Raw genomic sequence first — 26,476 nt, 5'->3', positions numbered from 1 at the left:
AATGCATGCTGACAATTTAGCACAAAACAGCATTGTAGCAAGATTCCCTATTTGCAGTACACATGCTGAGTGCCAAAACTCACCTGTAATGTGAAGCATCATGTGATGAAAGAAAAGACAGCTCAATACGGCTCCCAGTCATCTCTCACACTAATGTCTTTATGCTTCTAATATACTCATATCTGTGAGTTTCCTAGTCTGGACACCCACTAAGAACTGTTTGTAATTATGTAATGTAGCAGTGAAGCTTTGGCAGAGATCCACATGGAATAAAATGCACGCTCCCATCCTGTATCCAGGCTCTCCCTGGCTATTTTTTTTTTTCTGTAGCTGTAAACCATGTTCAGAGACGATCAATATGCTCTCCGGTAGAGCAGCTAATGCACTTGCCGCTGATTCTGCTCAGCATGACAGCAGCAGACAAGCCTGCGTGGAGTGTTTATTACTGACTGTCCGAAATGAGAGGATTGAGAAGGAGAGCCAGTCAATTGTGCACCAGCACATGACAGAACCAGTTAAGTGTCAGCAACTTCAACCTTGAATATAGATATACAGTACAGATATATAGATATAAATAAAGCTGTCCCGGTTAATACGCTTGAAGTAAATTCAGGTGCCAGGTTTTTTTTTTCTTTTCTATGTTACACATCCATTCTTCATCCTTGATTGAACAGCAAACGATTATAAAAGGAATCATCATATTGGCATGTCTCAGCCTGTCTGTTTCCCCCCTTAAACACAGCTTTATCCCCTCCTCAGGCTATCAAAATGCTAATATCCTCTCTGCTTGAAAGGCAGTCATTTTTTTCCCCCTCAGCTAATTTTCCTGTGATAAAAAAGCACTTTTTGACTTGCAGTTGGGATCAATAGATCAGCGAAGCTTGAATTATATTAGCTTACAAGCCGATGACGACATAGATGAGAAGGTGTAAAGTATAGTATGGCCTCATATCCTTGCTGGATCCTAGTCAATAGGTGCACAGAAAAGAGAGCCAACTCCATTAGCCGTCCCTATTAGCATGCCATTAGCACTTAAACTTTTTTTGCTGAGTCGCATTCATGAGAGGATGAGCAAACACGCAAGATGCACTGTCAAATTTCAGCGCATTCAAATTGCATGCAGTGAATTGCTATCAAAAAGCACCTCTAAATTTGCTCAATTTAATCATTTGTTTATCATTAGCATGTAAGGTTGCCAACTAAATGACTTTGTCACTAGATTTGGTGTTTGATATTTGTTCAAAAAAGATCATAGAGACAAATCTTTTGAGCAGACATTAACAGCTGTTTGCACTCAATATGGCTTTCCAGCTCACATCAGAGCTGCTGTTTATGCGAGTTGAGAGAGCAGGTTCAGTAGGCAAAGCCCAATCACTGTTCACCATTGTTCCCAACAACCAATCACTGATCATCATCGTTGCCAATAACCAACAACTGATCACCATTGTTCTCATCAGTGATCAGTGATCAAAATGTTCAGTGATCAGTGATCACTGATCACTGTTGTACCCCATGACCAATCATGCATCATGACTGTACCGAAAAAACAATAACTGATCACGATTGTTTCCCAACAGCTGATCACTGATCACCATCGCTTCTTCATAACCAATCACTGATCACCACTGTTACTAACCACCAATCACCGAACGCCACTGTTCCCACTGACCAATCACTGATCACTACTTTTCACAATGACCAATCACTGACAACCACTGTTACCAACCACCAATCACCGATCTCCACTGTTCTCAATGACCAATTACTGATCACCATTCTAACCAACAACCAATAACTGACCAGCAGTCTTCCTAAAGACCAATCACTGATCACCACTGTTCCCAACCACCAATCACTGAACACTACTGTTCCCAACAACCAATCACTAATCACCATTGTCTGTCCATCTGTGCATTTCTTTGTTCTTGGGGATATTTACAAAGAATGAAGCGAGTTGTTCCATTCAAGAATGAAGCGAGTTGTCCCAATCATTTAATCAGTAATCTGTTACCACTGCTTTGTTTCATCTGCATTCTGAATAGAAATTATAGAATTTTGGAAATACATCATTATATTCTATTCTATTCTATTCATCTTCCGAAAATCTTACATCCAAATCTTCATGTAACGTGTTTTGATATACAAACGATCATGACGATTAAATCTATATGCAGATCAGTCTGTGACATCATCTGGTGACTTCTAGTGACTATTTTCAGCATGCATTAGCTACTTTCCACTGAAAAGAGTCGGCAACGCTGCTAGCACGCTTCTAATTGCTTTTGCACTCACTACAGATATACTATATCACATGCTTTTTGCAAGCAGCAGCCGATCAGAGTTTCCACTCTGTGGAATGGACGCTGTAAGATAAGATGGGAAAGAGCTGCCATCGTCTTGACTTTGAGGGCAATGATGGAGAGGCAGAACCTAATCAATAATCTAATTCCAAAGACAGACGTTCTTGAGATGGGCATTCTCCAATATCAGTTGCACTCTAATGCGTCGAGGTGTTTTTTGCTGCCGTGAGCATTCTCATACTCATGCGCCTCCCACTCCTAGAAGACTTTCAGGTCAGTAGACAGAGGTCATGCAGACTGATTATGCACATGCAAATTGAGGAGTGAGGATCAGAAGATGAGCAGGCAAATTTCAGTTTTACAAAAATAAAAGAATCAACTTTGTTATAGCTTCGCTTCAATTCTCTTTGAAGCTTCAGCCAGGCTTGCTTCAGGCTTCCGCAAAGTCACACTCCTTCAGCGTTGATGGATCTTGTCTTTCTCATTGTGAAGCTTTTATCTGTTTCTTCATCTTTATTTTCCCTTATAAAACCAAGTTTCACTCTCTCCAGCATATTGCATCCACACTCCCGGCTTCACTTCAGATGGCAACCCACCAGAGCAGAAAGTGGTAGAGTCTGGCTACTGATAATCTCATAGCTGCTCGGTCAGGTGGGCCGTGCTGAGGTCCGACTCTTCTGTGCGAGTCAGTGCAAAATCGATGGACTCTGTCAGGGAGAAGGGTGCAGACATGACAATTTCCAGGCTCACTTTTGTAATCACGCCGACTCGCTGGGCGTGGGATGCCGATGCTTATCCCGCAGTTCTGCAAAATGAAATCTGAAATTAAACTCAGAATGGATGCTATGGAAAAGAAACATGGTTTGTGTAGCAGGGACAATCCCAGTTGGCAACAGTCAAAGAAAAGCAGAGAATGCACATGAGTCGCTTCATTTGTTTCATGCCTGCTGGCCTGTGTTCATAAAGCTTACACATAATGATTTGTTTAATAGTCCATTTCATTGAAGTGATATACAGGAAAATTACAAGCATAAATATACCTCTTTATTCTCACTTGATGCTGTTGGATCTGTGGCTTCAATTGTTCCTATAGTCATAAATATGATTTCTAAAAGGTTATGAAATTGCTAGATTGAAATTCGTTAGCCTAGCATAAGATTTCCTATTATTTTTCAGTACTTTCAAAATAATCTGATTCATGATTCAATGTATGAGCACAGTTGGACATGGAAATAGGGTTCACAGGCTGAACTTATCATGCCCTCTATGCTAATTTTTAAGAGGACTGTACATGATACCAGGCAACGTTTAGCCAAAGAACCTGCATGCTAGTAACTAGGTAGTCTCAGCCTCACATGCTTTTCTTAGGTAACATCTTAGGGCACTTTTGAACATCTTGACACAATGTGTTTTTTCAGAGCATGAGATTGAAGAAATTTTACAACATCCTGGGATCTTAAAAAAAAAAAAAGTTTGATTTGTTGTTATTGGTGAGTAAACAAGATAAATGTGTGTATTTGCCGAGAGACTGTTGAATGTCTGCAGTTGGTCGTTTGCAATGTCTGGCTTCTTGTCTTAAAATCGTCAGTTCTTGGGTCTTGGTTTAGTGATGAAAATGACCCGACTCTCTCTAGTGATACATAGACTAGACACCTGACTTGTGAGAATGCCAGCTAAGTAATTAACATTTGTTAATGTTCGTGAGAATATAATGATGCAAATCAAGACATTCTGTAGACACTGAAATCTCAATATCTAGCTAGTTCATGCCCTGTTAGCAATTTTAGGTTAGTAGAATGGTGAGAATGTTTAATTCATCCCGTTTTCTGGGAATGTTGTATCATAACGTTTATCACGTTAATGAACATGTAGGAACTTTGTTTGTGTGTTTGTTTGTTTTTAGTCTGATATTCTCTGTGCTACTTAGCAGAAGGACATTACATAGATCATTTCAAACGGTGTCTTGTGTCAGGTTGTATTCCTGCTTCACATCCAACGTTCCTCGGACAAGCTCTGAATCGCCCAAGACCCTGACCAGCATAAAGTACTAAATTAATGCTTTTGCAAATATTCTGAATGTATTATTCTACAAAAAACATTTTACTGATGTCCAATGACATGTCCTTGGATATTATAAGCAGCAATTATGTCATATCTCCATACCAAAACGCAGTATATGATCTAAAGGCTGCTTTCTAGTTCTGTCACTACATTAGAATCATTATCTTCCTGTTGCTTTTTTTTTTCTTGACATTCCTTCTTTCCACCTCATGTCAGTGCCAGAGAGTGCAAGTGGCCATGCTGATGGAATATTTCCCCAGCGTGTAATTTGGGGAGCTGGTGTGGCCATCCTGTAATGGATTGTATGCCTAATAGGCAATGAAAGGAGCAGGGAACTGGGAATAAAATCCTAATGACTCTGTCAGGGCCGTGACGAGGACTGATGCTCGCCAAAACCTGGAATCACGGCCTCGGACGCCCCCTGGGTTTCTTTCTAATTCTGCAGCCTGTACACTACTGCTAGTAGTTCTGATGCTGCACTTTGGCCTCACCATATATTAGGCTTGGATCATTTATCCACACTTATCCACCCTGCACTAGGAGCAACCTGGAAAGCTTACTATGCAAACTGAGCCTCGATAGAGCTGTGTACGCACATGTACGCTCCATACATACACGCTTAGACTTTTATATATAAAACACACATACTCATATACAGTGCTAGCTATACACAAGAAGAATGCGTACTGAGTTATCCTCCATGTGTCAGGGTTCTCTGAGGCATCAGTGCTGTGAGAGTTAGATGAAGGAAGTAGAGAGCAGACACACACAAACAGGCTGTGTTGTTGACACCTGCACTCAGTGACTCACAGAAAGCGCTCTTTGAGTGACAAAGTGGCAGCGTTGGCTTGCTTCAGGGAGTGCGCTGAGGTGAAAAGGTTTCTCTGCATGCTAAAACTCACTCACGTTTGGTTGTTCAAGGCTTGAGTGCACACACACTCGCTTTCTCTCTCTCTCACTTCGGCTCATCCTCCTCATATTTTCATATTTCTGTCAGGTTGTTTTTTTCATTATTTTGAATTATGTTAGTGTAGTGTCTCTTCCATACGGTGCAGTAATTTATTGGCTCCTGCTAGCTGGTTTGTCAGAAGAACAGATGTTGTCTTCCCGCGGAGGTGGCAGGCATGGACACATTTAGCGTGCATGCTGCAGGGCATGGAGCCTGCCCCTGCGCCAACCACGAAGCTGGAGCTCAACCGAGACTGACGCCTAGCGCTGCCACCCAGCTGTTAGCGCTGGTTTCATTTTCAGCTTTATTTATAGGTGATATTCTACAAATAAATCAACATGAATGCAAGACCAGTGCTTTTTGTGGTTGACCTGGTTTTGAAGTTTATTAGACACTGTCCAGTCAGAGCAATGAAGGATATAGTGACTGGATTGAGAAAAGTTCACAGTGGGCCTTTTAAAATGACTCCATATATTCGAGTTGAAACATATCCTGCACATTTACAGAGAAACTATAAGAACGGTCTGTTTGGTGGTTTGCAATGCCAATCAAATCAACTCTTCTTATGAAAGTAGGTAGTGACCAAAAGTTTCAGACTATGTACTGATAGCTAGACATCTATCTTCTAGCAAAAACATACGTATATGGTTGTGAAATATATTATTATTATTATCTCTCAGATATAAATGGGGAAAGACTTTCTATGAAGCATATATTCGTAAATTGTTATAAGTGTGCTTTGTAAAATTGCATCATTGGGTGCATAAGGTTCATTGAGTGTGTTAAATTATCCCTCAATCATTTGTAATACAATATTTTTAGTTTTAAAAGGTATTTTTTTCTAGGGCGAACAGTTAGCACATTCACCTCACACCTCCAGGGTCGGGGGTTCGATTCCCACCGTGGCCCTGTGTGTGCGGAGTTTGCATGTTCTCCCCGTGCTGCGGGGGTTTCCTCCGGGTACTCCGGTTTCCTCCCCCAGTCCAAAGACATGCATGGTAGGCTGATTGGCATGTCCAAAGTGTCCGTAGTGTATGAATGTGAATGTATATGTGATTGTGCCCTGTGATGGATTGCGCCCGATGCTCCCTGGGATGGGCTTCAGGTTTCCCCGTGACCCTGAAAAGGATAAAGCGGTATAGAAGATTGATGGATGGATGGATGTTTTTTTTTTTGTTGTTTTTTTTTGTAATGTCATATGGAAACACTTCATTTTTTTTTTTACATTTAAATTATATTTTACTTTTCTATATTTTCAATATTTATTTTGCTTATCTTTATTTTTGCATTATTTCTTATGTCTATTTTGTGCTTTGTCTTTTATATATGCTGCTGGAACACAGCATAACGAATTTTCCCTTTGGATCATTAAAATGTTTTCATAGTTGCAGATAAATTACAAAAATGACAAAGATACACATAAAAAAAAAAAGTTTTAGAACAAAACGCCCACATATCTATCTATCTATCTATCTATCTATCTATCTATCTATCTATCTATCTATCTATCTATCTATCTTTAAATTCTGGCAGTTCAATCACTATGATGTGCCTGCATTTTTTTTCTTGCAATTAAATCTGCAGTTAAAGTTCTTGTAAGTGCTGGTAATGTAGTGTTTATAATTATTTAAAAATAATAATAATAATTTAATGGATTTGCATTCAAATTATTCACAGGCCAATTATTAGTTAGGCTATCTTACCTTCTAACCACATGTCATTATAATGAATAGCAACATTTTGTAATAACATGATTATAAGTAATTATGTATAGCACATTGTTAGCCCTTATGAAGCATTATCAGGGTTTATAAAAAAAAAAAAAAAGACTAGTAATCATTACCAACTGAAAAAGCAGAATTTTAATCATGGTTGTAATGATTTATGAATATTGGCTTTATAGAAAGTGTTACACTAAAGTCTTGTAGTGTTTTTCTGTGATTAAAGTGTGCTAATTGACTTTTTTTGGACTGCATATTCATGCCTACTCATAGATCCTACCATTGTATTGAGGGTAAATGTTCATTTTTAGTAGTTTCTTGGCTGTAAAAATGTATTAAACAATGAATTATATGGAGGTTATTTGTAATTGTTTTTGCAATTGTTAAATTGCATATATAGGTGTACTATTGCACTATAAACCTGAAATGAAAAAAGTTTGCATCTTGAAAAATTCCAGAGTTTTGTTTACAACGGTTAACGTAAAACAAGATGTACTCGCATATTTGGGAAAAAATATTATCGTCCTGAAAGACTGTAGTTCTTGGCCACATTTAGTAACAAAAACAGCTAGACTAGCTCCCAAGACTATTAGTTAGCCAGAATGTTAGTGATGAAAGTAGGACTAGTTTAGCCCTCTTGCTAATGACAAATCTATGAGGCATGACTCCTCTGGCAACGCATCTGATATTAACATACTGTTGTCACCGTATTGGAATGAAGGCAGAAATAGAAATATAGAGACATTTTCATATACCCATCATTTTGTAACAGATGCTCACCTTGGGCTAGAAAACTGATCGCAACCCATAGATCACCAAGTCAGTGTCAAATAGCTCCTGTATGCTTCTGTTTAGAAAAGACAACCCCAAAATGAGAAACCGCAACAGTCTGATTGTGATGATCATCATCATTGATCATATCCATTCATCTGGCAACCAGTTTGAACACTCAAATTGGCTCTGGCTCCATTATTGCCTCTCGGTACACGGTAATAGCTTTTCAGCAGAAGGGCAGGATTCATAAACATTAGACAACGCTGGCGTATTGGTGTCATTTGAACATATTTTCCCCCGACTTGCTGTGGAGGAAGAAATCTGGGCCTTCCTCCAGAAGAACGCACAAGCTGTCCAATCTGCATTCTGTTTACCAACACGCAGCTTTTCCAATAACCCCCCCAACACACACACCCAAATCTGACCATCAAAATATTCATACATTTCAAGCTGCTATTCACAGCTTCGCATTCATTTTATTATACACTTGAAGTAAACAACACTATGATTATACACGACCACGTCCACACAAGCTTCCTTATAGTGGAAAAAAAAAGCATCTTGTGTGCATCCTGCTGGTGGGACGCTTGCTTATTTAGCCTCTCGGTAATGGGATGGGCTGCGTGGTGTGGTTAGCGCACCGGGTGGTCAGGGTTGAGCCTGAAACCCCGACCAGGAAAAGCTCCATTCATGAAGGCTGTATTTTGAGGGCTTGGAGAAGCCGAGTAAATAAGAGTATTTCTGAGCTCCCATACAGAGTTCATGGCCATATGCGCTTTCCCATCAATAACTAATTTAGAGCAGACACACGCAGGGTGAGCCAGGGTAAATACACGAGAACATTGGGGTTCTCTGAGGCACTTCGTAAAAGGCAACACAGCATCATAAGTGAATGAATCAATTGTATACGAGTTAGAAGATGGCCAGCCAAAAAGTCAGGATTTTGTCTTAAAATAATCATAAAGCATTTATTATCACATTCATTATTCCTGCAGAAATATTTACGCTCTGACTTAAGCATTTATGGATATTACTATCTCAGCCACACGTTGTTTTATGAATTTATCATAAGGAACTGATCTTGTTCAGAGTTTAAATGCAGTGCGTATCGATTGAGCAGAACTCAGTGGCACATAAATAACACAGCTAGTGTAAAGCGACAGCTCATAAACCTCGTATATCTCTTTGCATTGACAGCGATGACTTAAACCAGACTGATTTGTTCCCAGCATGCACTAGCAGAACGCAGGCTATCAGGAGTAACCTGGCTTCTGCCACCCACCATCCTGTTCTGTTTGCTTTGGTTTGATACACTCAGCAGGGTCGAGAGGTCAGCCCCCGGGACGTGACCTGTATTTGGTTTGGGTGTGGAACAGGTCCGGGCTCGTGTACGGACTCCAGATGGCTGAACCCCTTGTTTCTTGCTAGCCAAACACCGCTACGCATGCATGCATGCATGCTCACGCACGCTAGCCCACACTCGCACCTAAACACACATTTACCCAAACACTCAGAGTTGACAGGTGCTAAAAGAGACGCCCGGGCTGATGGCCTATTGATTGCAGCTCTTTATTCATACGCAAACACCAGAGCTGAAGCTCGCTGCTCAAAGTCCATGCGTTAGGCAGGCCTTGACAGGATTGATGGTATCTTTTGCATACAATTAGACACAAAGCAGGGAGGTCAGGTTCGCTGAATGCATGCAAGTAGGGCCATGAGCCTGTGTAGCTTGATGGCTAATCTGAGAGATTTCTGATAATAGGCGACTGAGGAGGAGAATTATTAATTAGAGGCTTTAATTACAGGAGATGGCTTCTCTCTCTAAGTGTGTGTGTGTGTGTGTGTGTGTGTGTGTCTTTGTAGGAGGGCTCAGGATGCATTCTGAGATTGTGAGTTATGGAGTTCTGTTTTCGGTACAAACAAAGCCTCGCTAATTAAAAATTTTAATCTTTAATCCATTGGAGGATACCCATAAATACATAAATACATAAATGCAGGATACTTCCCTTATTCCTCAATGTAAATATTAATGCCAAACCTGAAGATGAATAATGGATAGTCTTGCAGAAGGAGGGGGGGTGTAAGAGTAAAAACACAAGTTCAAAATGTTATATAAATATAAGGTAGTAAATAGTAATTTTTTTTCAATATAATCCTTTTAAAAATATTGCTTATCGAATGTAGCTACTGGTAACCTTTACTGGTAAACTGCTAACAAGCTTTATTTGTTTGTTTTCTTTTTCTTTTTCTTTGGTCTATTTTTTTCTTCTCTTTTGGCCAAAAACTGATTCCCTTTTTTTTTTTTTTTAATTTTTTTTTTTTTTTTTTTTTTTTTAAGTTTCAATGGCCGAATATGTCTCAACCAGTTACCTAGTTGAGTAATCAAGGCACTGAACAGGGAGTTGGCCATTTTAAGGGATGTCTGAATTGCAAAATCCTTCCAGCGAACTGGAACATTCGCTCCCTAAAAATCGCCACAATGCACCGCAAAAACCAGGGAGCATCGATGCTCACTATGTTCCCTTACTGGAAATGGCATCATGTTTTCTGAAGCCTCTCAGAAAAATGGCGGACGAACAACCAGCCAACTTTCAGTTACAAATGTAAGTAGCTTGTTATTGTTGTAGCTCTCAAATAATTACTTACATTAGCTTTTTTTTCCCTTTATTTGATTTTCTATATAGTTTAATTTTTGTTTAATTTTTGAAAACTTATAAACGTGAAATCCAAAACCTGTCTTGAGTACTTGAGTTTAGTCTGCGGTGTCTTTCTTCATTCAGCTCATGTCTGCAAGTTGCATAAGGATTTATCATTTCGATAGAGACTACAAAGTACTTCTGTAAGACGTTGTGGACTTGACAATATATTTCATATATAAAAGTGCAGCAATCCATGCAAATTATATGATTTTAAGTCGAGTCGAGGTTTATATTAGCTAGTCTTTTTATGCGTCAATTTCTACACTCTCACAAACTTCCAAGGGTAGGATTGATATGAATGTTTTTACGAATTTACTGCATTTTCATGAATACCAAATTTCTTGTGTAAATGAACAATCATGCAAACAAATCACAAATAAATTCATATAAAATCCAGCTTGATAGATGAGGCTTGTTCTCCATTTACCTTACAGAAAGTGAGGATGAGGATGCTGTATCAGTGCATCTTTCAAGCAAGAAAATTGAGTCTAGACAAGAGCACTGGTTGAAATTATTACTGAGATTATGAGATGAGGAAAATGGGGCAGGACTTCCATAGGGTCAGTTAATATCAGGAAGTTCAAACTGTGTAAACATGTATTTGAATCTTCTTTAAAACTTATTTCTTTAGGATTGCTTTTACTTGATGACTTTTTTTGTTATTTAATTATTATTATAACTATTATTGTTATTAATCATTGAATTATATTTTATTATTAACAGTTGTTTTTTTTTACATGCCTATATTCTCTTAAAAAGTGCCTTATATAAAATAAAGTTGTTTATTATTATTATTATTATTATTATCTACACAAGACATTCACGATGACTCATCTACCACTTTTGAGAATACTTTTGAGTGATAGTGGCCCGATGTAAAAACACAGAAGTTACACATCAAAATTAGCAGGTCTAGTCTTTAATGAAAAACTCAAATGTTTTGACAACATATTTTATTCATAAAAGCGGCCTTTTAGCATAAATACTAAGATATATATATATATATATATATATATATATATATATATATATATATATATATATATAGAGAGAGAGAGAGAGAGAGAGAGAGAGAGAGAGAGAGAGAGAGAGAGAGAGAGGGTTGCATTACGCCCAGGACATCAAGTGAGATGTAAATATATATATATATATATATATATATATATATATATATATATATATATATATATATAAACGAAAAAAGTAATAATAATAATAATAATAATAATAATAATAATAATAATAAAATAACGTCACTCATGGGGGCCACGCCTCTTCGTTTTTTGACACTAGACATCCACCTAAACCTCACACATCTATCTACATTAACACAAAGCAGATAGATTCATAATGAGTATGCATTCACATATTCACACAATTCACTCTTTTCCCAATGAGGGAAATAAAACACACTCTAAAAGGAGCTTTTATGAGTCCTCTTGGTGTGTCAGTCATCAGCATGATGGGACTCTGGACTCTTGCTGCGATGGGATTCATTTTTTTTTGTGCGTGTGATACTTCGTCCCATCTCTCGTCAGGATTCAGCCTGGAATTTCCAATTTAAATGCAAATGGTACAGGACATCACAAAGAACCTGGGAAGAGAGAAAGAGAGAGACAGAAAGAGAGAGAGAGAGAGAATATTTGGCGGCTATAATGAATTATATATTTTAATTAAGTGGCGAAGTGAAACGTCTATTCAGCACCGAGGCCGTAAATAAAGAATGAATAAATAAAAATGGAAGAAGGTGAAGGTAAACGAAACGGCACTCAATACGCAGGGGTTATTATAATATCTTCAGTGCCGCAGCGTGACTTGAAGAAAAGAAAAGATTCCGAGCTGTCAGTTATCAAACTTATTTTCCCAGCGTTTAACAGGCTAAATGCTATGTACGTGAAGAGAGAGGGAGCAGAATTCAAGAGCAGGAACAGTGAGATGCAATTTTAATTTCACCGCTGTCAGTGAATTTCATTCCTGTAATGCTGGGAGAAATATGGACTGTCAGTCATGTGCGTTGCCTGATGGTTGCCTTCAACCTTTCCAGAGAAGCTCTGCTTTTGTGCTGTGCTTGTAACTGAAATTATTCACGAAATCCCGGTTACGTTCTTCAAATACAGTTTGGTTATAAATGTTATTAATTAGAAGCACTTTGAGAATGGACAGGATAAGAAATGACAGCTGAGTAGAGCACGAATAGCAAGCGGTAGCGAGAGTCTTTTAGCATTTAGCTGATTATTTTAGAGGACAGTTGAGAAATACTGCAACATGTTGCCCACTGATGGCACGTCATTATCCCATCATTCAAACCGGGCTCCTTAACGAGCATCATTTAAGACATGGAATGCTTGATTCTGATTGGTCAGAAGGTGTTGATTATTTTAGGTGTGGTTAAACAGCAGCTCAGACAGTAGTTCCAGCTGCATTTGTTTTTATAAAGTATGTTATCATTTCTTTAGTAACAACTTACACACTGACTTGTATAGCTGACGCTCGGTATGAATGCGTAAACAATGTTGATATGGTGATGTCTTTATTTACACTGCAAAAACAAAGTCATCTCAGCAAGTGAAAATATATTTATTCTTGAATGTATTCAGATTTGTCTAGTATTTCTTATTATAAGATTACAATAAACCAAATATAAGATCATTAAATGGTCTGCACTTATATAGCAACTTGCCATCGGGAACAACTTGGGGTTCAGTGTCTTGCCCAAGGACACTTCGGCATGTGGAGTCATGTGGGCTGGGAATCGAACTGCCAACCCTACGATTAGTAGACCACCTGCTCTACTAGATATTATTACTTATTTCAAACTTATAGTCTTCTTATTCTACTGACAGATAATTTTGATATTAAAAAGACCATTTCAAGCTTCAAATGGGTTTAATAATCTTAAATTTGGTTTATTGTGATCTTATAATAAGAAATACTCGATCAATTCAACATGGGATAGATTGCAGGATGGGGGATTTGCTATCATGACAAGGTGATTTGTTTTTTCTATTATTAACTTAGAGAAAATTAAAGGCTGGTGAGGAAGGAACTGTCGTGATCAAATATTTCATGGACGTTCCATAATGTCGCAAAGCAGTTACGGACATAAACGCAGGTCCTCAATGGTTTTTAATCACTTGGTAAACAGTATAAAGACGTGGGTCGATCGATGTACAAACAGCATAAACAAGGGCAGGGAAAGTCAAAAAACGTAAAACACAAAACAAGTTCAAAACCAGAGAAACAAACAATGGCTCAAACGGCTTGGTATAGACTGGTACAAGAGACGCGCAGACACGTATACTATGCAATGAATGTGAATACTGAGAGTCCTCAATGCTCAAATTGATGCTTCCTCGTTTCCTCGGTCCTCCGTCCTCCAGCCGGTGACTCGGAAATCGATTGAAGTCATCTTGAAGGACATATTAATTCTCTAATTGCACTGCGAGGAGGTGAGGAATGAGGAGTGAGGAAGCTTCCAGAGGAGCTAAGAGAGAGGATACAGAGGTGTATCCTATGTGGAAGTGTTTCTTGTCAAAAAACCTGATGTATGTATAAATTCCCCTCCTCCTTCCACAATCTCAAACAAAAAGTCCTTTGGAATTTTGTGTGAAATATAATTAAATAATATTATGCTTACAATGAATATTGTAATTGATTGATGCTTGTATGTTTGGATATGCAAAGGTGCACAAAAGATGCGATAAATTATGTCTTGTTCATTAATTCATTGTTGAATAACCCAGACAATTTGCATACTATCAGTGCATTTAGCTTTATTTCGAATGTTGTTATTAACCAAACTCCAACAATGTAATGGCCGATCCCTAAAGCGCAGTGAGGTCATCCATCTGAGCGCAGTCATCATTAATTGACATTGCTTTGAAGTGACGCTTGAGAGAGTGAGGATATTCCGTTTAACTTGCTTCGGTGCCTTTCTCCTCGCATCTCATCCTTGCATCCTTCCCTCACATCTTAAGGGGGTGGAGCTTTGACTCAAGGAAAGGATGCGAGGATGCACGAATAAGAAAAGCATCCCTATATAGTGTGAGTGTGGCAGTGCAGGTGATTGAGTCCAGGTGTGTGTAATCATGAATCAGGAGAGTGTGAATCTGAGAAGGTCTGGGTACTGTAGTCTTCAGAAGCCATGTTTCGTAGGCCATGCTGAATTCTGGGACGTGTAGTTAGACACAGATTCCAGCCTCGACGTGATACATAACATTAAATGTAACTGTAAATGGATATAATCTATGCCAATATAAAATTGTACCCATTGGCAAATTGTTGTGACATAGAATAAAACACTTCAGAATGTGTGGTTATAAGAAAATAATCAACTTCAGGGTGGTACCTCTAACTCCACGTCACAGCACAACACCCTATCGTTAGCTACGTTTCCATCCACATACCTGTGTTTTATGTGAATTTTGGGATATTGCAATAAAAAAACGATGGATGGAAACACCATATGTGAATAAAATCTCCAAAATAGGCATAAAAAAACGTATACACTCAATTAACGTGGATATATTTTTTTTTATTCAATAAGAAAGCATGTGTATAAGATATGATGGACATACATTTAATGAATAAATTCCTCAATGTGCATAAAAAAGTCATGTGACTCCGCCTCAATAACAGCAATGCCCCAATGTGTTTTATTCCGTACATTCATAAATAAAATGCAATGGTGTAATATATAATTAACACTTGTATTAATAATGACCACCAAATTAGTCATTGGTGGAATAGAAAATTAGTCATTGATGCAATAAAAAATAGTTATTAATGGAATAAAAACTGGATAATGCAGATATTTATAACTCAGGTGATGTCGCATGTGTTAAAATAGTTGCTTCTGGAAACCGTCACTGCTTGAATTAAAGCTCCAACAACTGTTCTGCCATACATCGGACCTGTACTTAACTGTTTTTACCCTTGCTTCACTGTAGTTTCGGAATAATTCATAAAAGTTACTAAGTAATATGTTTGACAATGAAAGCCTGAATAATTTCTTATATGTCTCATGTATATAAGTCTCATGTTAAACTGCATGCTTTGTTACTGTTAACTAATGCCATAAATAATGCTAATAAACACTAAAATGCTCACTGACACATTATCATTCCCACACCTAAAAAATATATTGATTCATTTCATATGTACTCGATGAGAGTACTCGATGTCTGTTTCTAATCTGCTGCAAATTTCCGTGCGATGAATCCTGAATGAATCCAGTCTGGTGATAAAAGGCTAGCTTAGCAGGCAGACACATAAATTAAGCTATAATAAGTAGCAGACCAAAAGCTAAACATTCTCTATATTCACTGTGTGGACAGATAAAAGTACCACACAAATATTAGCTCAGCACCCCGCTCAGTTATCTGTTCGACATCAGAGCCTAAGGAAAGGTTGCTCTTTTGCTGGTGAAAAAGCCTTCGTGAGCTGGGGCTAGGCTACGCAAAAATCATTAGCATGTTAGCCCATGTAGCGTGTCACAATTTCCTGTTTTAATAAATGACTGCTTGATGGGATTAAGGCAGAAAATTGAAACAAGTGTTAAAAAATAAAAAAATAAAAACTGTTCGTCTTCTGCTTGCATTGCCTCCCATGGCTAACTGGGGGATTTTTTTTTTTTCATGCCTCAAATATTGAAATATTGCACATCTGCTTCGGGGGGGGGGGACTCCTTGTGTTGTTTTAACTGTAGGATCTTTTTAATGTTTGAAATGTGGGACATGGTTAGAGAGATAGATTGATACCCAGACCTTGGGAGGTGTTGTTCTTGGTCTGGGTTTTAATGCTCCATTTGGGGAGTGAGAAGGGAAACAAAATGAGCTAGAGAGAAGAAGAGGAAGAGAACCGGACTGAAAGGAAGGGACTTAAAGTAGTCCGAGGAGGAGCGAGAATTTTGCATGTAGTACTGTACTTCATTAAAGGCCATAAAAAATGACAGAGCCTGGCATTGTGCTGCGTTTCTCTTTCATTTTTCCACTCTCCCTCTGTAGCCTGAGGCCAGAGAGGTCCGAGGCTGAGGTCAGACTTCTTTCGGCTTCCGTTGGCCCTTTAAAGGCACGTGTGTGTGGTGTGTGTGTGTGGAGTGAATGGAGTGAGCGCTCCCTGCAGACGCCAATTCTTCTGAGCAGGATCTTTAAAACGGGAGGGAGGGTGAGTGATGAAGTGCAGGAGGGAGGGAGGGAGAGCAGAGTAACGGCAGAGGATGAGGAGGCAGTCAGAGAGGAGACCGAAAGGGACGGAGAGAGAACGAGGAAGCTCCTCATGTTGACTCAGCATCAGTGGTGCTGGGTTTTATTCCAGGCTGGCCGGAAGTTTACCGTTGCCCCCTTGTGTGTGTGTCTCTGCAGATGGCCAACGTTGTGACGTCGGTGTGCTACGTGGTGCTCGCAGCCGTGGTGGTGGTGTATGCCCAGCGACGCGGCCAGCAAGGTAAGGCATCTTCCTGTTCCCTCAACTTCCTCAACCATCCTCTTATTTCCATCTGCTCACATTTCCTTTCTTGCCATGTGGGTGGGTTTGAACTTTTACATCTTTTAGATCTTGTTTTCTCTCTGATCTCGCATCTTTCTCTTCACATTAGAGGACAACTTCAGTGCGTCTTCAGCCTAGTCTCTGTCAATCACCTTGCATGTGCAGTTATCATGGACAGGAAACCTGAAACTCGCTTATAAATAGATGTCTGAGCACAGACAATATAACCTTAGTTCAAAATTACAACTGAGTCACTCAAACAATCAAACATTTTAGGATGACAGAAATGTTAACGGCCTTCTTAGCAACACAGTAAAGAAGTAATTTGGTTACTTACATTTCCTTAAAAGTGTTATAAGCTTACCACAACTTCTTCCTTTGAACGGTCATCTCTGAAAGAATGAATTATATTTAGGGCTGAGTTAGCGACTTATGTTCAAATGTTATGGCAGTATTTATGCAGGAAAAGTTCTCAGTATTCAGAGTTGTGCTATGCAGGTACCTAACAACTCTGAGGTTGCCAGCTTTTTCATGAGTAGATCCTCCTTTGGGATGGGAGTTTTTATTTTATTTTATTTTCTTATGTGTCTGGATTGCTATATTTCTATATAAACATACAGTTTTCACTTTCTAGCAGCCAGAGGAATGGACATTGACTTATCGGACATTTTCAAACACTAAAACAAATGAATTCGTTTATCACTGCAAGTTTGTTATACGATTAGTCGGGACACTGTTGGGTTTCTGTGTGTGGAGTATCGTGACTGCGTTTAGCTGCTGGTGAGCAGTGTGATGCAAACAATTCACATGCCTCCACAATAACATTGGTACAGAGATAAAACATTCAACACAACTAAAGCTTTTCTGATTGTAAAACAACTGCTACAATACATTTATATATAAACATTTAAACCTATGAGACCAGATTAATATATATATATATATATATATATATATATATATATATATATATATATATATATATATATTCATGAAAAACTGCAAATTCTTAAAACCCTGAGTGTCTACTTTCATATGAGCCATTAACCACTAATGTGGAGTGCGACATCACAAATTAATTCAATGCTGAACATGGACACCCCAAAACAGGTGGAAATTCCATTTTTTGGCCTCTAAGAAAAAGAGTTAAGCCTAAAAAATATATCATCAATAGTGTCATCAATAGCAGTGCAATATTTTGTGAAGTCTATAAAGCAGCATTTGATACAGTGTATCCTATTTTCTTCACGGTGAACTAGGAATATTTTGCAAGTGTGAATCTCAGGGAGGTGTGAAAAGCACTGCATCTGCTGTTGTGAATTCTTTTATTTTTTACGTTGTGTGCTCACACAATAAACCAGACACACATTAAAGATACAAATTTGAGTTCATGTGTGCTTGGAATATTAACTTGTGCCCATGTTTTCGTTAATTTATGCTGTTCTTAAAAAAAAAAAAAAAAAAAAAAAAAATCCACGGTTTAATGGTCAAGCTGGCCATACTTTGAGTTGATTCTGTGAGAAAAAAACAAAACAACTCCAGTTCAAGGACAAAATCACTCCTAACCATGACATAACCAACCCTGTGTACATAAACGCTGTGTACGTGTCACAAGTAGCACACGAGTCTGTAGTTATATCTCAGATATGAATATCGATGTGTACACTATGTGTACTTAACTCAACTCTGAATACATCCTATAGAATTTAATTCACTGACAAATTTGTCAACTTCCATTCTAAGTGAGCAAGTGAGTAAGCAGGCTTTCTGTCTGTTTCTTTTCTCAGTACACAGAAACATGTCGAAATTCTTGTCATATATATGCAGCAGATGTAATAGATAAAGATTAGAGTGAAAAAATGATTTCTTTAAATTTCTTTAATTTCTTTAAATGTTTAGATATAAATTCCTTGAATACTTCCACCTTATCTCCTTTCTGGTTGAAACAAGAGTGAGCTAAGGGCTTAATTGGCATCACCTGACTGCATGGTGGTATGTGTGTGTGTGTGTGTGTGTGTGTGTGTGTGTGTGTGTGTGTGTGTGTGTGTGTGTGTGTATGTGTACATGTGCAAGTGTTTGTACTAACCATAACTGCATTCCTTCTTAAGAAAGACTTATATATATATATATATATATATATATATATATATATATATATATATATATATATATATATATATATATATATATATCACACAGACATGCAGATGTTATTTGTAGGTATCTATACATGTAGTACACAACATTTTGGTTGACTACTATTATAGGTACAGCACAATGATTATTAATCAAAGACAAATTAAAATATATATTTTTTAAAAAAAGCCTGTAACTGCATGTATGGCTCTACAAAAATAGATCAAATGTATCAGTTATTTCTTCCAAACTGAATTAGAGAGACTTATACCAGCATTAGGACGATCAATTGCTGCTGGGTCCTTTGAGTGGCTCTATCTTACTTTATTTGAGTGTCTCAGGCTAATTAGTTCTAGATACACAAATAAATCAATTTGTGTGACCTAATGGTTCCAGACTAATCAGTTTCTTTAAAACTGGCGGAACTCAGACTGTGATAGAGCTCTCACTGCACTGGCTTTATCCAGTGCTCTCATTCTGTCATCATCTCCCAAATTACCGCGATGGTCATCGCTCCCTTCGGCCCTGCTTACATCACCGCTGTGCTTCACCACGGCATGACTGGTGTGATGATGTCACTGTCAGAGGACACTTTCACTTAGTCAGGCTGTCGTCAGCACCGTTCGGACATAACGAGGTCTCACATAGGGCTACTGCCATGAAAATAAAAGAAACCTTGGTGTCATACTGAAAAAATGAATATCGCAGTGAGATTTATTCAAGAAAAGTGTAGCAACTTCCACACATGACGTCTTAGTCATTTTAACTAAGCATATTATAAGTAGGGTTTACAAAGCACTGATAATAATTCTAATAAAGCATGTAAGTAAATTTAACTAGCACTTTTTAGGTTAAATGCTTAACTATTGCCCAAATAAAACAAGTTTAACTCGTTTATTTAATGCAAGAAATCTTAAATGAGTTGTGTTATGTAAATCGGAGAACTACACAAATAAAAAAGTACACATCATCTAAATGTTATTTCTTGGAAACGGATAATCCAATTTCACAAATCATTTATCACCATTGTTTCTTAATGGTTCCCATAAGAAGTAGATCTCCAATTGGTACCTGCATTGACATCAGTGTTCATAAAGACTAAATTGGTAGAACCAAACATGACTACATAACAAACTTGTTCATGCACCTGACTGAGATACACAAAGTGAGAAACAAAAGAAAACTTTACCAAAATACTGGATCTTTCAACACTTTTCATTATACAATAACCTTAGGCGTTAAAGCTGAAAAAGAAAAAAAAGAAAAAACCCAAGAGATATTCAAAAGGATCCATCCATAACACTTATAATGAAATCAGTTTAAAATTCCATAAATGTATAAGAAAATCGAGTTCAAAGACCATTTCTCTACATTAGTATGCAGTCGGTTCAAGTAAACATTACTTCCTTATTCTAGTTTTGTAAGCATTTGCAAAAAAAAAAAAAAAAAAAAAGTCACCCACACAAAAAGTGGACTGGACTTTCTGGCCCAGAGCGGACCAGCACACCTGGCCCACAACACGCCCCATCATAACACACACAGACCAATTTTTAACACCACTTACTAGCATAAAAATATAATACAATACAGAATAATGCATAAATGCTATTTAAACATATTTATTTGAAGTAGCACTGAACAGATATCAAGTCATATTTGTAAAACAGGCAAACATGTGTGACAAAGAATATAAAATAATCAAGACAGCATGTTAGCTAGTAAGTGGGCATCATCTGGGTGCAGTGTAGGAGAGCTGCAGCACTCAGCTGTACTCCTGAATCAGGACTGAAACTTTATCTTTGAACACATCTGAATCCACATCTGAATGACACACTGTCATCATGGGACATTAAACGTGCCTGTGATCATGTCGGCATAATTCAGGGTTTCTTTTGGGAGCAGGTCAGCAGAGCTTTAGGAGGAAGAAGAGGAGGGTATACATATGAGTGTGTGTATGTATATGTGGTTGAGAAAGTGTATATTTGAAAATGCATGTCTACTGTATGTGTACGAGAAAGAGAGTTCGTGTGTATGAGAGAGGGAGAGAGAGATAGAATGAACTGTAATGCTAGAATAATCTCTAACGCTAGAGCCGTCATCGCCTGCAGAGCTGCAACTTGCCTTCACGCCAAAGGCAAAATCTGTTCATTTAAAACATTTCACAGCATCTGCATCTAATGCTCTAAACTTTTGTTGTTGTTGTTGTTGTTGTTGTTGTTGTTGTTGTTTTCGCATAGCTTTTCAGCTCCACCTTATCGTTTCTTCACTTCCCTTTCTCATCCATGGAAATCACTCTCTGTCTCTGTGAAGGGGGCATGTTTCAAGATGCGTAATGGAGCAGACCAAACTAATTTTTGAGGGGGGGGCAATATTTAAAAAGTATTTTGACAAAAAGTATCTAAACAAACTCTTTTTTTCTAAGAGTGTAGTCTTAGGCCTGCAAATTTGCAATGACTTGTTTTGTATTAAAAGCTCCAGCTGTTAGGGTTAGGGATGGGGTTATAATGTAAACCTTTTTCATTAATTTGCATGAAAAAACTAAATCCATCCATGTTGCTGTAGTTCATTCAATCTTGTACAAGAGCAGGCTTGAAAAGACAAACAAATTTACAAGTTGTAACCCTTTAATATACCACAATAAGGACACGTTTTTGGGGTTTTTTTTGTGTGTGACAAGCATGTAGAATTATACATATGTAATATATCGATTGTATGTCTGTAACTAAGAACATATAGTAAGAATCGACACCTCAATAACCATAAAGAAATTGTTTTACAGATTTAGTTTTGTGGAAAAAAAATTAATGAAAAAAGCACTTTACACTGTAAAGTTGTCTTTACTTTATCTTGCTGGTCTTGACAAGGTGTAGCCACATAGGCTCTGTTCACACCTGGCACTATCATCGGATCCTGAGTGGATAACACTAAGTACAATTGTGAACAGGGTCAAATGTGTCTCAAAAACAACCTCAAACCAAATTTGTGATGCATATGTCCACATCATATTTTTAGTGTGACCCACATCGAGAGCAACAAAGGAGCACGTGAACGAATGCGTCATTGTCTTGGCTGGAGAATATGTAATCATTGCGAGACAGTTTGGAAATCGCACTGAGTGGTAGACTAACGGAGAAAAATGATGCTAGAATAGCAAAGGCTTTATAAGTTTCGTGAGCAGACCACATGATTATAATGTTTGAAACAGTCCGTACAGGTAGGTGAGGTATGATTTGCGGATAGTTCTGCCTCTGTTGGGGGGGCATGGTGGCTTAGTGGATTTCACATTTGTCTCACACGTCCAGGGTTGGGGGTTCAAATCCTGCCTCCGCCCTGTTTGCATGGAGTTTGCATGTTCTCCCTATGGTTAAGGGGTTTCCTCTGAGTACTCCAGTTTCTTCCACCAGTCCAAAGACATGCACTGTAGGCTGATAGGTCTTCCCAAATTGTCCATAGTATGTGAATATGTGTGTGCCCTGCGATGGGTTGGCACCCTGTCCAAGGTGTCCCCACTTCATGCACTGGGATGGGTTCCAAGTTCCCCACCACCCTGTGTAGGATAAGCGATACAGAAAATGGATGGATGGATGGATGGATTTCTGCTTCTGCAACGGAAGACTGACGTAATACATGTGCGTGATCAACCTTTCTCCAGCGTAAACGATGTATGAAATCCGATCACAAGTGGTCAATGTAAATGCCTTTACGTTTAAAGCCAGGTGTGAATGTCTATGCATCTCAGGTATCCACTTGTGATCGGATCACCCAGTATGCATATTGATGCCAGGTGTAAGACAGGAAAATTCACAAAACCAAACACACATATACACACAGCAAGTGTTGACAATTCACTCAGGAGTGTTTGTGCATGTGATGAAGTTGTGATGTGATAGTTATAATTAACGTCAAACACAATCCACAAGGAGGTAACATGAGCGCAAACAATGACGTACATTAATGAAAATGCCGTCCACTTGACTAATGATATGAATGACCTGATGGCACAGGCCACCATCATTAAACCTTCAGCATGGCTCATCAATCTCCTGCAACGGTAAATAAACCAAATACCATCCTCGCACACATTTTGATCTCGATGCTATTTTCTCAGAACGGATAACCTAAAGACGTAGACCTTATAGACACGATTGACAATCAGAGTTTGTTCATTTATAAAATGAATGCTTACAGCTGCTGCCTGCTTTCATTCTTCTAATGATAAATCATCAAAACAACCATCGCTCCGCTCTGAGTGTGTGGGATGATTGATTCGCTCTTGTGTGTGTGTGTGTGTGTGTGTGTGTGTGTGTGTGTGTGTGTGTACACAATTAGATTTGTGTTGATGTGGAATGGCTGGGAGCTCAGTTATACTTGAAGCAAGACATTTGTTTTTGAGTTGTGCCACTGCTCTCGGGATGACAGTCATCAGTAAAACTAACTCATTTCACTAGAGAGTTATTAATAATACCATGACCTGATTTAAAACTTAAAACTGACTGACTTAAAACTTTAAAAGGCCTATAGATTATACTTACTTGTCATGAGCGCGAATGGCCCACATAGCCAATTTATTTGTTGTATTTTCTTGTTATACTGTATACAGTTACTGTACAATAGGGTTGTGACAATACCATAAACATTGCTTACGATACTATACCAGCTGAAGTATCATGATACCAAGTAGTATCACAATACCACGCAATATTGTGTTAATTAATTCATTCACATCTACAAAATGAAGCAAATTTACAGAAATACATAGATATGAATGAAAGCAGACACACTGAATTTTCATGTGAATACTGTATTAATGAAAAGGAATATCTGTTGGCTATTGGAAAAACTCAAGAACAAGCATACAATTGGCAAGTAAATAATTCAATGTGCCACTTATTTAATCTGTTGTTCTCTAGAGCAATGAAATCATGCAAATGGAAATTGTCCTCATTGTACTAAGAATGAACATTAGGAATAAATAACTGAATTTGGAAACGAACTAAAAAAAGAACTCAAAAATCAGAAAATTGCTTTCTAGCAAACACGGCTAATTTTAGTATGTACGCACGGCGGTTAGCATATCATTAACTCACTTACTAGCAAACACGGCTAATTTTAGTATTTACGCACAGCAGTTAGCATATCAATAACTCACTTACTAGCAATCACGGGTAATTTTAGTATGTACGCACAGCGGTTAGCATATCATTAACTCACTTACTAGCAAACACGGCTAATTTTAGTATTTACGCACAGCAGTTAGCATATCAATAACTCACTTACTAGCAATCACGGGTAATTTTAGTATGTACGCACAGCGGTTAACTTATCATTAACTCACTCACTAGCAAACACGGCTAATTTTAGTTTGTATGCACAGCAGTTAGCATATCATTAACTGACTAGTAAACAGGAAATCTTTAAAGATTAAGGTAAAGAATTTAGGTTGATGTCATTTATGTCATTTCAATAATAGGTTAAAGAAATGAATTAGCCATAAAGTTTATATACCTTGATTTGAAAGCATAATTTATACATTTGAAAGCATAATTTAGCACGCTTGGGTTATACCATCTCTGATATGTATTAGCGTATATTAAAGTGCTTTACTTTTTTCCAGCTAGTTTGATATTCCTCATAGCTATGCTCACATTACATAAAAAAAGATCTACGTCTTTTAATTAAACACACAATTTGAGTTTTCATAGCCTAGAACTGTAAACGAATACCAATAAAAGAGCCTGTGCTTTAGCCTTCATTAAGCGTAGGAGAGCTGTATCGTGCTAATTCAGTCGATTTTTCTTCAAGACTCTCCCCTCTCTTTCATGATCTCTCACTCGCTCGCTCGCTCACTCTCTCCATCAGGAGCAAGCAGACAAAGGCTCTTTTCATTCCATCAATCATTGCGCCGGGAGTCCAGACAAGCCCATCACTGGCATTTTAATTATTCATGAGCTCCTAAGTGCAAATGAGACACAATCTATCTGTGCAACCCACTGTCCCGTCCACTTCCCATTCTGCTGAGCGCGGCACTGCTGTTGCCTTTAATCTACGGTTTATTTTGGCATGTGGGTTCCTATAGAGTCCTCGGTATTCCAGAACCTTGTTGTCGAGTCCTGTTCAAAGCTGAGTTAACTGCAATGGGAAATGAGTCCTTGTGAGGCCACGTTGGATTACATGAGCTATTGCGCAGCTATTAGAAAATTAGATTTAGCTTATCCAAAGGTGCGGGTGGGATTAGAGGAAAATGTCAGCTTGGATGGTAATCCCGGTCCACTCTTCTATGGTGTTTTAAATGAGAAATTTTTGCAACATCTTTCCTAAAGAGGATCAGGTGTGAATCCTGCCACCACAGCATGCTTCAAGGTGTGTGAGAGTTTGCTAACACTTAGTCCCGAGTACAGATGTTATCAACAGCTGGAGCATGCCGCACTCTGCCTGGCGGTGAAGGGAAAGAAAACAGGTGTGACCCAATGTGTACAGCTAAAGGTCTCATTATCAGGTACGAGGAAGAAAGAGAAAGAGAGAGGATGAGAAAATAAAAGTGAGTGCAATGGCAAGATCACAACCTGGGTTTCCTTCAAGAAAAAGCTTGGGGGGGGAAAAGTGTCAGGTGCATGAAATGATAAAACTACGAGCAGACAGCTCGTTTTCACTCCCTCTTTGAGACACTCTCATCCTGCTTATTATATCTCGTGTCAAACTAGAAAAGCTAAAAGGACGTGCCTCATCCCCGCAAACCTCTGAATGGCTGTTTACCACTGTAGATGTTGGAAAATAAACAGCGTATGAATCATTCAAATGCACGTCTGTCGATACATTTCCTTTTCCTGCGTATGAATCAACATCATAGATGCACTCTTCACCAACAGCTCAGTATCCCAAACAAACACGTCTCCCTTGTTCACTATTAAACACATCTTTTCTTCGTTTATTCCAATTGTGTTTATTGACTCAGCATCCTCCATGCACATACTCTCTGCTTTTTTGGTACTGTACCGATCTGAGAAACTAGTTAGTGTCAGATGTCTCCATCTGCCTGTGACTAAGACGTGGAGAATGAAAAATGAGTGGAGAGTAGGTTTTGTGGGGGCCACAATGGAGAAATATGGCCAAATCTATTTACTGTGCAAAATGTGATTGATTTCATAATTGGAAAACGTGGATTCTGCTTCCTGTGTCGTTCTGATAGCATCTCTCCATAAATGGACCTCCGGAGTCTCGTCTACAAATCCCAGATGCTCTAGTGCCGTGATTCTGATCTCGGCGTCTCTCGAAAGCAGGAACACGATAGTCGGGTGGGCTGTATTGATAGATTCTGTTGTGGTGTTGTTCCTTCAATGCGCCCGCCTGCTC

At 38.4% G+C, this 26,476-nt stretch overlaps 1 protein-coding gene across 1 annotated transcript in view; it reads left to right on the top strand.

Annotated features, from left to right (window-relative positions):
* cntfr (ciliary neurotrophic factor receptor) overlaps positions 1-26,476 on the top strand; it is a 184,198-nt gene that overhangs the window by 51,427 nt on the left and 106,295 nt on the right. The window contains exon 2 of the mRNA XM_017489980.3: positions 16,867-16,948. Within this exon, the coding sequence (XP_017345469.2) occupies positions 16,867-16,948 (82 nt within the window). The remainder of the gene's footprint in view (positions 1-16,866; positions 16,949-26,476) is intronic.

Source organism: Ictalurus punctatus, chromosome 16 (genome assembly GCF_001660625.3).
Source record: "Ictalurus punctatus breed USDA103 chromosome 16, Coco_2.0, whole genome shotgun sequence".
Lineage (NCBI taxonomy): Eukaryota > Metazoa > Chordata > Actinopteri > Siluriformes > Ictaluridae > Ictalurus > Ictalurus punctatus.
Note: the sequence above shows the minus strand (reverse complement) of the source record. Positions and strands in the feature narration are given on the sequence as shown.